Below are 12,870 nucleotides of genomic sequence, written 5' to 3'. Positions count from 1 at the left end.
TTTTTGTGACTGTGTGGAATCCAGTTCAGCTACTGATAGATAGATAGATAGATAGATAGATAGATAGAGTGACTGCAGTAAATTTATTGTTTTCATTTTATGGTTCAATGCTCTTGTTGGATAGTAAAATTCATGTTAAATTGCTGTTTTAGAGGTTGTTTTTAAAAGTCTGGAATGGATTAATCCATTTTGCATTACTTTCTATGGGAATGTGCACCTTGGTTTTGGAACGCTTTAGTTTTGGAACGGATTTCTGGAACAGATTAATTTTGAGAACCAAGGTACCACTGTATTATTTTGCTCCCAAGTATAAAACAGATCACGCTATAGGTTAAGGCAGATGTTACATGAGGAGATATAATTTTGTGACCCAATTTTCAGCCAATTTATATCGGACCGTTAATTCTTTTCTCATTGTCAATAAAAAAGTAGTTTTCAGGAACAGATGTATCAATTTATTTGCTTGTTCAGGAAGTAGGCTTGAGATAGAGTAACAATTTCAATCATCCTTCCCTGTTCTGCTAGGAAAGGCTACTAGTTAAAATCTTGGGCAGCTATCTGCAGTCAGTTGCAGAGAGTACTTGGTCAGCCAGGCTGTTGTTCTCTCTCAGTATAAGTCAGCTTCTCATAGACTATTCCTTGGGGTCCTCTGAACAGGCAGTTAATCTAGTAAACAGACCACATGAATTGTTTGGCTGTCGCTTTGGTATTGCACCAATTTTCTATGTGCCCTGAAACAATTATGGGGTTTGCTACACCGCCCCACCTCCTGTGGGTTGTGTGCTTTTTTTTTGGTAAAACAAAGACAATAAAGTCATTGTAATAAATACTTACTCACTCTTTCATGCGAGGACAATGAGCTAATGTTTATTTAGTACTTTGAAGCTGCAAATGTACCAACACATGAGCTGAAGTTGCTATTGCCGCAGCACTTTTTCCAGTGCTTTGTCCAATCTAGCTTTAAATGACTCAGTTAATGAGATGCTCACCATTTCCCCAGGGAGATCATTGCGCAGTGCAGTTGAACAAGTTGTCAAGACTTTCAGGGTACTCATCCAAAATCTGTCAACTGCTTGATTTTGTTGTGTTTTCTTATTTAAACTGAAGTCCATCCTGATCCACCTGGTCTATTTGGCTGATGCAGTTATGGCACACCACTGTCTACAGCTTCCTTATAGCATAAAAGGAGCCCAATGGATCAGGTAGCTAACAATATTCAAGTTCAGGCAATTATCCATGGCCAAATGTTATAGCGAACAGCTTCAAATGCATATACTGTTTGGCTTCTATCTAATACATTAGATCATTTCAGAACTACAAATTAGCAAGGAGCACATTGCACCTTTGCAAATAATTATAGCTGCTTGTATTTTTCTTACTTTATTATGCAAACAGAAAGCTTCTTTATTTTAAGCATTCCCAGTTCTGACACAATCTGCTAGCAATGATGGATATTCCTTAGGGCAGCTATGCGTTCTTCTGTTTATATCTATCTAGCTGTCTAAACTGCAGCATTGAAAAGTGATGATTTGCCTACCTAGGTCAGGGAGAGATAAGCCCCTTGCTGAGGCATTATTTCCATTTTATAACATTACAATCACATTTAAATTTGTCAGAAGTTCCATCTATCCAGGGCAGGTTTAATTGCATCCATAAGAATACCAGGGATCTATCACTGGGAATTCAATAGGTCATTAAGCTTAAGCTATTCATGAGTCGGGACGCGGATGACACTGTGGGTTAAACCACAGAGCCTAGGACTTGTCGATCAGAAGGTCAGTGGTTCGAATCCCCACGACGGGGTGAGCTCCTGTTGCTCGGTCCCTGCTCCTGCCAACCTAGCAGTTCGAAAGCACGTCCAAGTGCAAGTAGATAAATAGGTACTGCTCCGGTGGGAAGGTAAACGGCGTTTCCGTGCGCTGCTCTGTTTCGCCAGAAGCGGCTTAGTCATGCTGGCCACATGACCCAGAAGCTGTACGCTGGCTCCCTCGGCCAATTAGCGAGATGAGAGCCGCAACCCCAGAGTCAGCCACGACTGGACCTAATGGCCAGGGGTCCCTTTACCTTTTATTCATGAGTCAGGGACCATGCTGAGGAGGGCTGCACTGGGGAGGAATGGTGGGAGCTCCCCCTAGCCCTGCTGCTTCCAGGAGCAGGAGGACAGCATAGATTTGGAACAGTGGTTTGCAGAAGGACATAGTTCAGAAGGCAGAAGTTGGGAAGTACTGGAGGGGGAACAGCTAGGAGGAAAAGCACTGGGACAGAGTTAACAGACACACTGTCTCTGGAAAGCATTCACCCATTCTGCCCAAGGTCAAGAAAAGCAGATAAGGTGGCAGCACAGAAAGCACAGTGGTTACAAGACCAGGTTACACGTGGGTGATTAGGAAGTGGGTGGGACCCTTAATTGGGAGCACCTTCATTCCTAGGAATGGATTCTTTGTTCTCTCACTGTGATCGTTAAAGGTTATAACTGGTAAGAAGAGTCCTTTCTCTTTGTTCTGCTTATCTACGGCCAAGGGGGGGGGGGAGCTGATTCGCTGAAGCCTGACATCATGCAAACTATGTAACACAATGCAATCCCTTCTTCCCAGACAGGTGCTCTTCTGAGCACACGATGGGGCAAAATTTCTCTAGATTCCATCCACTTCTGCTGCATCATGAGCAACAGATTTGGCTCACTATGTGGTAAAATCTTTCAATAGTATGTTAGAGTAGGGCTGGATCTAGACCCATTGAAGAAGCATTTCAGTTAAACGGGTTGAAAACTTTGTATGAGAGGCTTCCAGGTGGAGAAATCAAAATTAGAAACAGAACTGTTAGAACCCAATACTAAGAACCTGTCAAGAATGTACAACTTGCTGCTGAAATGGAATACACAAGATGAAACAGTTAAATCAGCCATGATTAAGTGGGCACAAGACATTGGTCATAACATTATGTTTGCTGACTGGGAACAGTTGTGGACCACCGGTATAAATTTGCCTGATAATAAGTGCTGGAAATGTAAAGAAACTGAAGGTACTTTTTTTACCTTTGGTGGACGTGCCCGAAGATTAAGGCCTTCTGGGAAATGATATATAATGAAATGAAAAAGGTACTTAAATGTACTTTTCCTAAGAAACCAGAAGCCTTTCTCTTGGGCATTGTCGGCCAATTGGTGTCAAAGAAAGACAGAATTTTTTTTATGTATGCTACAACAGCAGCAAGAATACTCATCGCAAAGTATTGGAAGACACAGGATCTACCCACCTTGGAAGAATGGCAGATGAAGGTGATAGACTATATGGGACTGGCTGAAATGACTGGCAGAATCCGAGACCAGGGAAAAGAGACGGCGGAAGAAGATTGGAAGAAATTTAAAATTTACCTTAAGAAGAATTGTAAAATTAATAAGTGTTAAAATGTTGTGGTTATAGAAAGTAAGGGATTACAGCTGTAAAAGATCAAGTAAAAGAAAAGAAAAGAAAAAAATTGGATAAGATCAAGGGGAGGATTTGCTGAAACAAATTTGGGAATTGGAATGCAGAAAGGGGAGGTATGGGGAAGTTGGTGAAATAAGTTTTAAGAAAAAAGGATATGAAATTATACATGTTTGTTTTTGTGTTTGTATGTTTGTATTGTGTATTGTCTGTGTTTATATAAATTGTGAAAAACCAATAAAAATTTTATATATAAAAAAGAAAACTTTGTATGAGAAATTGGGTTAGCAAAAATGGAACTCCAGAGCATCATCTTGCGTCAGTGTTAGAATGTATAAACAATGCATAAAAAGTTTTTTCTTTGTGAATGTAGCTGAGTCCTGGATGCCCTGGCTTTTTCTCATTTTCTTGTTTCAATAAACTCACTAAGGGAAATTCAACACTAATCTCTCCGTAATATTTACATTGCCTGCATTCTTTTTTTAAAAGCTAAATCAATTACGCACACATTTTAAGGTAGCTTAACACTGAGTCAGACCACTGGTCCATCTAGTTCTGTGACTTCTACATGGATTGACAGCTACTTTCCAAGGGTTCAGTGGCCTCGCCGTGCCAAGCTACCTGAAATTCTTTTACCGAAATATGCCCTGGGCTGAACCTTGCACAATTCTTTCTAACAATGGCCTGGTTCGTGCATCACAAAAAGACTGGCTTAGAATGAGCATGCATGCTTGAGGAGATCAGAGGAGCTTTGCTTCTCCCTGGTCATTCTGCTGCTGCACTGCACTAAGCCTCAGTATGTTATCCAAACCCAGGCTTGTGGTTTAGCTCTCCTTTGCAAGCCATGAGCAGTAGAACATAGACCAAACCTTGGCTGCAGCTCATGATTGGCTTGGAAAGAACTGGAAGCCCAGATTTGGATGACATGTTAAGCCTAATGATGTCTAAGCACAGCGTAGCAGCAGAACAACAACAACTGGGAAGGAGCAAGTGGCTGTGATCACTCTAGGAGCCCACAAACTCACCCCAAGCTGTTGCTTATGTGCAATCCAGATCAAGATATTAAAGCAGGGATTTATTCCAACAAATATTTGTTTCTTTTATAAGTTGGTTGCTTCTGTTTCATGTTCTTTACCACACCCAGATGAAAGGAGAGGTTAGGTGTTTTATTAAAAGTATTTATAGCTTTCTACTTCAATAAGTGGAAAAAACAGCCAAGCGTACAAAGATTGGCAACAGAGTCCTGTAAAATTGTAATTGTTACATCAGTGATTTTCACAAAAGAAAGCAAAAGCTAGGCACCTTAATCTATAAACATAGATTAGAACATAATGTAGAACATACATTAACAGATTGCAGTGCTTTTTTAATAGCTATAGGTTTTGGATACTATTAATAAAAAGCAATGCTCAAAACTAATTTGCTGAATATATGTTCAACAAGTCAGGTGCAAAGCAAGTTGCTCCAACTCCACATCCGATTTTGCTTTGTCAGGAACTATCATGGATTTCCCCTTCTTCCTCAGACGAGTTTTCCTGATTGGATTTACTGGCATCTAAAGGAGAGAAGGGGAAAGAAATACAATATTTATATATTTACTAAGCTAACCCCAGCCCTGGTTTTGCACCCTCCACAAATGTTTCCTATTATTCTTTTCAGTTTAAATGGATTCTTATCTACTACAGTATATGCTTTTTTCTATTTTTATTTATACCACTTACAAACTTTGGTGATTAAGTGGTATAAAAATAGGTGGAATAAATGAATAATAAATGCACATTTCCACAGTACATAGTTACTTGCAAAGTAACTATCATTCATTCATTCATTTATAAATTGTATACTGCCCATCTGTAGCTCTCAGAGGTGGTTCACAATATAAAAATGCAATATAAAACTACAAAATACACAATAAAAAATAAGAACAAAAAAATAATCCCACAAACCAATAAACTTCCTCCCCCCAAATACATTTAAAAAGAGTATAAGATGTTCATCACTAATAGGTGAAAGTTCTACCAATTGTTCATGGAGTTACTCCTAAACCAATCCCTAATCAGAATCCAAGAAGGACTGCCATGTAGTGTTGGACTTCTTTCCTGAGCATTGTGTTTATTGACTGGACCTGGGCTTATAGTTCTGGAGGTGCAGCCACATAGGCTTGCAATTTCTGAGGAGTGTTTGGAAGTGTAGGAGGGCTTTGTAAGGGTAAAAGATTGCTTGGCTGATTTCTTCTCCATCTCCCTTAGACAGAGCAGTCAGGCTTTTTTTCTTGCCCCTAGTTCCAATGAGGATGGCTTCCAAGTGGTGCTCAGAGAGCTACTTTCTTTAAAATGCGATGCCTGTGACTGCTGCCTCACAAAAACTGCACAGCAATAGACTTTTTTCTTTTTAAAAAATGTATACCTTCCTTTCCACTGCACAAGGCGGCTCACAACAATTCAAATCACAATAAGAAAATATAATAAAAATGTTCCTTTCTGATGTGCTGTCGGAGACCATGGGTGCAGTTTCAAGTGAGTGCTTCTAGCAATTCGTTGGCCAGGAAGACCATTAAGGGAATTTTCCTGAGTGAGTTTCTTTTCTATTTCATTAAACATTTCTTTCGTAGGACAAAAGGATGCAATTTTTTTCTATATTCAATGTAACACCTAACTGATGGAACAATGCTATAGTATCTATTATCTAGCCTTTCCTTCACGGAATAAAGGCAGCATATCTCCCCCCCCCCCCGTGAGAAAAGTTTGGCTGAGAGATAGCGACTGGGTCAAGGTCACCCGGTGAGCTTTAAAGCTGAAGCCGGGTGTTCCCAATCTTAGTCTGGCACTCTCAGCATACTGGCTCTCATAAGAAACCGTATTTATAAAGCAAAACTGGATTCGTGGAACACAGGGTGTGGTGATGTATCACTAGGTGGAAAGACTCAACATGACAGCCATCATTTGTAATGTCAGGCAGAACAGAATTTGGCATTTCGTTAAAACTTCTGATTTACACAGAGCACTACTGAGAATTGGTCTTGTTTCATGTTGGAACCTTTTCAACGAAACTAAGACATGACGCATACATGTTGCCTTTTTGTATAGTTCAACATTTCAACATAGCGTTTGCAAGTCTGAGCCAAAGCGAAGATGTTACAGATTCAAGCTGTCCAGAGTTCCAGGACTGACTGATGTCATCATTTCCTGAAGTGTTTGTCAACCTTCCCCTCCCTCTCCCACCCTCCAGATCACCCCAATTCTCCTGCCACAGCCCTACCAACCCCTCCTCAGATGAGGTCAACAGATATATATATACACACACATATAAAATGCATTTTACAAAGGAAATACACATAATCTTTCTTATGGGTATTTTCATTTAACTAACATTGCTTAACACCAATGTGCCGTTTTGTACATATGAGGCCAAAGGCTTCTTATTAGAGAAATATTACTAAGATGGAGTTAATGGGGAATTGCTACGTAATCGTGAAATGCTGAGCAGATGGTCAGCAGGGGTAACACTGGGATCAAGTGTGCACCTGTATAACTTCAATGGAATCTAGACAAGAAAATAAAAGCACTTCACCCAGAAACGGCTGAGGTCACATTTTGTCTACATTAAATCTAGTGTATAATCAATTAACATCTATATGCCAGAGATGTACTGAGTACTGAGATAGAAAGAAATGTTTTTGTCCCTAAGTCTTGTAATAACTTCTATAATCCTTTAGTAATTCTAGCCGTGACTATGCTTGCAGACAGAATGGCGAACACCTGTACTTTCTTTAAACAAGACCAACCATACTAACCCCATAAAGCAGCGTAAACAATCTGATTTAAAATTACTTTTAATTTGAAGGCTAGGGCCCTTTTTCTATTATGGTTTCATCACAGAACACTGCCTGCTTTTTAAGTGGAATACTGGATTTTATTGTGTATGCATATATAAATTCAGGTTGTGTCCTTTGTCAATTTATGCAGCGAAAAACACATACTTTCTAACATATTGCTCAGTTACAAACGTAACTAATGAAATATCAATCTTATTCAAAGACAAGAATATAAATCCAGAATTTTGGTGATCTCATTGCAAGGCCCATTGTAAGATCTTTCAAAGGTGACCAGAACAGAAAGAATCTGCTGTTTCAATAGGCTCATGAATGTTTTCAAAGTTTTTGGGTCTCATAAGGAAAAACATTCCAGATATTTCAATTCTAGAAGTGTTTGGTTGTGACCTGCACTTATATCCACATTACAACTGACTATCTATCTATGTAAAATAAAATAGAAAAATTCTATATAGGCAGCAACTAAAATACCATGGGAATGCCAAAGCTTGCTAAGAACGGCCAATCGGGCACAATTCACAGCAGCTTCTTAGCGAGAAGAGGTTTTGTAAGGTTCAGTTTCCCATTCAGATTAGCTAGTGCTCACATGTTCTACAAATGGAAAGGTGTGATCCACATTATGCTATTAGCAGCTAGATTATTATTATTATTTTGTTCAAGCTACTGAACACACTTATAGAGCAAGCTTTTTGAAAAAGGTTATTTTGATGTAAACCACCTTCTACCCTGGTTATATATACAAGACATATGTATAAATAGAAACATAAGCAAGCGAAGCGGGATATCAGAAAAACTTCCTTAGCCCCAAACTTATTCCAGAAGACAACAATGGCATCTTCCCTTTTTAAGATGTATGCCATTACTGTGCCTGCTCAGCACTGCCAGTGCAACACTGTAGCCATTGACCACTGAAACCTACCCTGAAGTGTTTGATCTTTGTTAACTATTATTTGTATTTATAACTTCCTCTTCCATCAAAATAGTTGTGGGGTGGGTTGCAGAAGCGTAACCATTGCAAGTACCACGCACAATTAAAAATCCGGAACAAAAAACTGCCGCACAGAAAAGAGCTACACTAAAATGCCACGATATACAACTAAAATACAATGCAAGGGATTAAAACATTGTTCCAGCTGCATTTAAAAGCTCACCTTCCATTAAGTACAGCACCCTCAACTCCTAAAAACATAGCGCAAGGAGGAAGGGAGTCTGCAGGTAGCATATGATGCTGCCTCTGCTGTGGTATCTAGGTATAACATGGAGTCAGTCTATGGTAGGGAAATATGTTGCTATGCACCCTGGAAAGTTACTGCAGCAACCAGAGAGGTAAGGTTGTGTAGAGTCCCACTACCACAACTTTTGGTTACTTTTCACGTCACCCTTGATTCTTAATTCAATTTGGACTCCAAGCAACATTTCTGTGCCAATTACTAATATGTCTGGCTGCAAAACAGCTGGCCGCCCAGACGCCACTGGGTTCTTTAAAGCTGTACTTGATAACCAGGTAGCATTTTGAGATGCATTCGTTCTTTTTTCTTTTGCATCCACTCCACCCAGAAATATTGGCCAAATGTATAGGCTATAAAACTCGAAAACACTTTGGCATGTCCAGATCTGTGCAGTTTGCAAAGCAGATGCCTTATTTGTCATAAGAATGTAAGAGAGCCTTGCTAGATCAGGCCTAAGGCCCATCTGTGGCCAACCAGATGCTATGGGAAATCCACAAGCTGCGTATGCATGAAACAGCCCTTTTATGCCTTAGCAACTGATATCTGGACCATGCTTCCTCTGAGCCTGAAGGTAGCATATAGCCATCATGTCCAATATAAACATTACCATATTTATGTGGCAGAATATTAAAATATTATTTCTTCCTAGCATACTGACTCTGGAATATAGGATATGACCAGCAAAAAGAAATGGATTAATTCTGTTCCAAGGTATTTTGAAGGTTTCACAGTAGAGGAAGCAAACTTTTCTCAGTTATGTAACCAACCATAATTTGTAAGAGATATTCAAGCATTGCCTGGTGCCTTCAAACTTCCAGCTACCAAGCAAGCATTTGATCTGGTAAAACAAATCAGCTGCAGATGCTAACAAATGCTATGCTGCAAAATTGTCTGGAAGGTTATTCATATAACAGGTATGTGTTTGTCTACCCCCATCAAATCTGATGGCTTAAAAACCCAGAACTATGGTTTTGACATATTTTAGATATATTTTACATTATCATAAACTGGTAAATAAAATGCTAAAATAAAATACAGTGATTACTTGAAACCTAACTAGAAAGGATCAACATATACACTGATAATATATATAATCTACGTAATTGCAACAGGGCAAAATGCTTTATTATTTACAAGCTGATGCTCATTCCTGGTTTTAACAGGATAAAGAGCCTTAATTCTTGTTTGCATAAAATGTTATTGCATTGTAATGTATAGTTTCTTACCGTGGCCAAGAATCACCATATCCGTCTGGAATTTCTTCAAAACAATATGCAAAGTTGGGTATTCTATGACAACCTTCCCTTTCAAATTGTCTCGAAGGCCTTTGCTGGCATCCAGTTCTTCGTACCTTTGAAAAAGTAATTGCAAAAGTTTATCGGCAAGCAGGTATTTGAAAGCGTTAGCAAATCAAACTTATTCACAGGCATCGTGACAAATCTCTCCTCCTCCAAATCCAGTAGCAGCCTGTAGGCGGTGTGGCACACCTGTTTTGCCGACGGGAATGACTGCTGCCATTTACTAAGAGGGACAATGTGAGAAGCACAGAGATGCTGGATTGGCTTCACTATGGCACCCACGCCGTGCTGTGCTCTGCACTGGTCAAATCCAAGAAAGGAAAGGGCAGTTCTGCAATCTAACATTGTGTCCAAAGTGTGGTTAGTTTGTGTTGGCATACGGGCCTATATAAGTAATTCCAGGTCTCGTTTTGTTGATTACGTCATAAATACCTCCCATTTCAGACTTCCCTTCCCTTGATAGTGCTGAAGTACCATGGCCATTGAGGATTAGGTCCACCATTTTAAGGGACAGAGTTAGAAAATAAAAATCTGAAAAGGAGGCTATCAGTGTACTCTGGGATAGATGTGAACCAAATTTCAGCTTCCTGGAAATAAAACAAACATTTCATAACCTGTTGAGCCAGTCAGCCGAAACCACTGTTTATATATATATTCTCTCTCTCTCTCTCTCTCTCTCTCTCTAGTAATTCAGTTTGTATGCTGTGCTGTACACATGGAGGCACATTCCAGGCTGCCACTGGAAATCCCCCAAAGCTCATTCAAGTATTTGAAGCAGCAATTGCATGCCCACAGCTCAACATTCTGTACCAATGTGCAGTTCTCCTCTGGGTTCTTGGCCTCGGCCTCGAGACACAAACAGAAAAAAAATGGTTTATTTTTAGGCTCTTCGATATAACTTGGGCTGCAGGCATGTATCAAACTTTGGTTTTGCAAGTGATGTGGATATATATCACCTCCAAGCCTTTTATGACTCTTTTTATATTCCTCTAGTAACAAGAGTGACTTGATTAAACCGAATAAATAATCCAACTATTTTAGGCATGTCCAAGCAACGTGAGGGTCCTTTGGGACCTGGGAAAATGGGGGTATAATGGGGGCGGGGAATAACAGGGGGAGATAATGCATGCTGCACCGATGTGCATAGGGACCAGATTCCCTGTGCTGGTCCCGTGGGATAACCGTGAGGCATGGTCCGAGTCCAGTCCTAGGTCGAGGGTGCAGTATGGAGGCACTCCGTCAAAGCTGAAGCTGGGTCCAAGGCAGGGAGTCGGGGGAGCTCCGGCAGAAAAGCAGGACAGGGTGCAGGCAGGAGCTGGCTACCAACAATGTTGCTGCTGCAACTTGGGACTGGGGCTGGCTGGCTTTTATCTGCCCCGAGGCATAGGGCGGCCCTGGTCCTAAGGTGACTCGCCTCTCCTGGCGTGGAGGCGAGCACTCCTCCTGCAGGAACTTAGTTCCCTCCGCCTCTCTGCCCTGAGCCTCTGCAGCTCAGGAGAGGCTGGAGGGTTACCGGACCCAGAGGCAACCTCAGCTTCCCCTGACGGGGCTGAGAGTGGAGCACCTGCAGGCAATGGGTCCTCCATCACCTCAGGAGCCAGAGCAGACTCAGCTGGTGCCTGCACCTGAGGATCCAGCACAGGTGAGGACCCTTCAGGCTCAAGCCCCAGCCCCGGCTCAGCTGGTTCTGGAGGCGGGGACTCCTGTGCAGGCTGGGATTCCTCAGGTTCAGCCTCCAAGTTCAAATCCCAGGCCATCACATTCCCTGTGCAAAATGGTTGCAGCCTATATAAAATTGCAACTTCCCAGCCATGGCACCCGTACACCCTCCTTTGCTGCCCACCAAGCCTCTCCCATTTTCTATTTTAAAAAATTGGGGGGGGGGATGTTACCAGTTTTGGGGAATGCTCCCTTCTTCATCCATTTTATTTGTTTTAGTGGGATGCAGGTATTTTGCGTGATCTGGGCATTGCAAGTTTTTCTTCTGTGAAGAAATGTGTCCTGGGCTCAAAAGGTTGGGAACACATGTTTACAAATAGCTCAGTCATTTGAGGAAGATATATAAATGCTTCCTTTAAAAAAAAAAATCCAGTAATCGGGGTATCTTCTATCTGACTTTAGTGTATATGACATCACTGTATTTTTCGCTCTATAAGACGCACCAGACCACAAGACGCACCTAGTTTTTGGAGGAGGAAAACAAGAAAAAAAATATTCTGAATCTCAGAAGCCAGAACAGCAAGAGGGATCACTGCACAGTGAAAGCAGCAATCCCTCTGGCTGTTCTGGCTTCGGGGATAGCTGCGCAGCCTGCATTCGCCCCATAAGACGCACACACATTTCCCCTTACTTTTTAGGAGGGAAAAAGTGAGACTTATAGAGCAAAAAATACGGTAATTAAGAACTATCGTAGTTAGATGGCAAAGGTAGGATAAAATTATATCAATACACATGTGCAAAACTTTGAAAGTCACAGAACGGCCGAATTATGTAGCAAAACAAAACCAGAAATCTAACTGACGAAATTAAGAACTATTTGTTTGTGGAAATAGAATTTAAAATGTCATAACTTCATAGTATAATCCACAGCTACTCACACCAGCAGCTCCAAACTAAACTCCCAAAAGAAAACCTCATTTTATTTGTGTGTTCTGGCTCATCCATGTGACTTGGATCAGCCAGCCAATTCCATATAAGGGAGACTTTCTCCTTCTTAGGAGGATGCATTCAAAGCCAGGAGCAGGCATCATCATAGCATTTCTAAATAACTGAAGTAATCCTAAGAACTTAACTGTGCCTATTCCTAATAATTATTACATAAGCAAGCTACGGTCCTTCCAGACCTATACATTTCAAGAGCAAAAAAACCAGAGAAAACTTCAACTCCTAAGGCTATTAATAGCCAACACTATCTCAGCAGTTACTACAAAAAAGGCAAAGTGAGCTGTCATTCCTCAATTGCCACCAATCTACTAAATCCAGTGAATAAAAAGTTTAGATATAAAGTATTTGCCTGAAATAGATTCCCAGTATGTTGCCTAGCCTTGACTTCCACCAACTGTATTATCTATTGTAGAATTCCTTACCAG

At 40.8% G+C, this 12,870-nt stretch overlaps 1 protein-coding gene across 1 annotated transcript in view; it reads right to left on the bottom strand.

Moving 5' to 3' along the window:
• Positions 1-4,584: 4,584 nt before the first annotated feature.
• Positions 4,585-12,870, bottom strand: part of ZNHIT6 (zinc finger HIT-type containing 6) — a 40,033-nt gene continuing 31,747 nt past the window's right edge. Inside the window, exons 9-10 of the mRNA XM_082227996.1 lie at positions 9,710-9,834; positions 4,585-4,977 (exon numbers count right to left, since the gene is read on the bottom strand). Coding sequence (XP_082084122.1) covers positions 4,913-4,977; positions 9,710-9,834 — 190 coding nt within the window. The 3' untranslated portion in view covers positions 4,585-4,912. The remainder of the gene's footprint in view (positions 4,978-9,709; positions 9,835-12,870) is intronic.

This window comes from Podarcis vaucheri (assembly GCF_965113315.1).
Source record: "Podarcis vaucheri genome assembly, chromosome: 6".
In the NCBI taxonomy this organism is placed as follows: domain Eukaryota; kingdom Metazoa; phylum Chordata; class Lepidosauria; order Squamata; family Lacertidae; genus Podarcis; species Podarcis vaucheri.
This window is presented reverse-complemented; position numbering and strand designations above follow the sequence as displayed.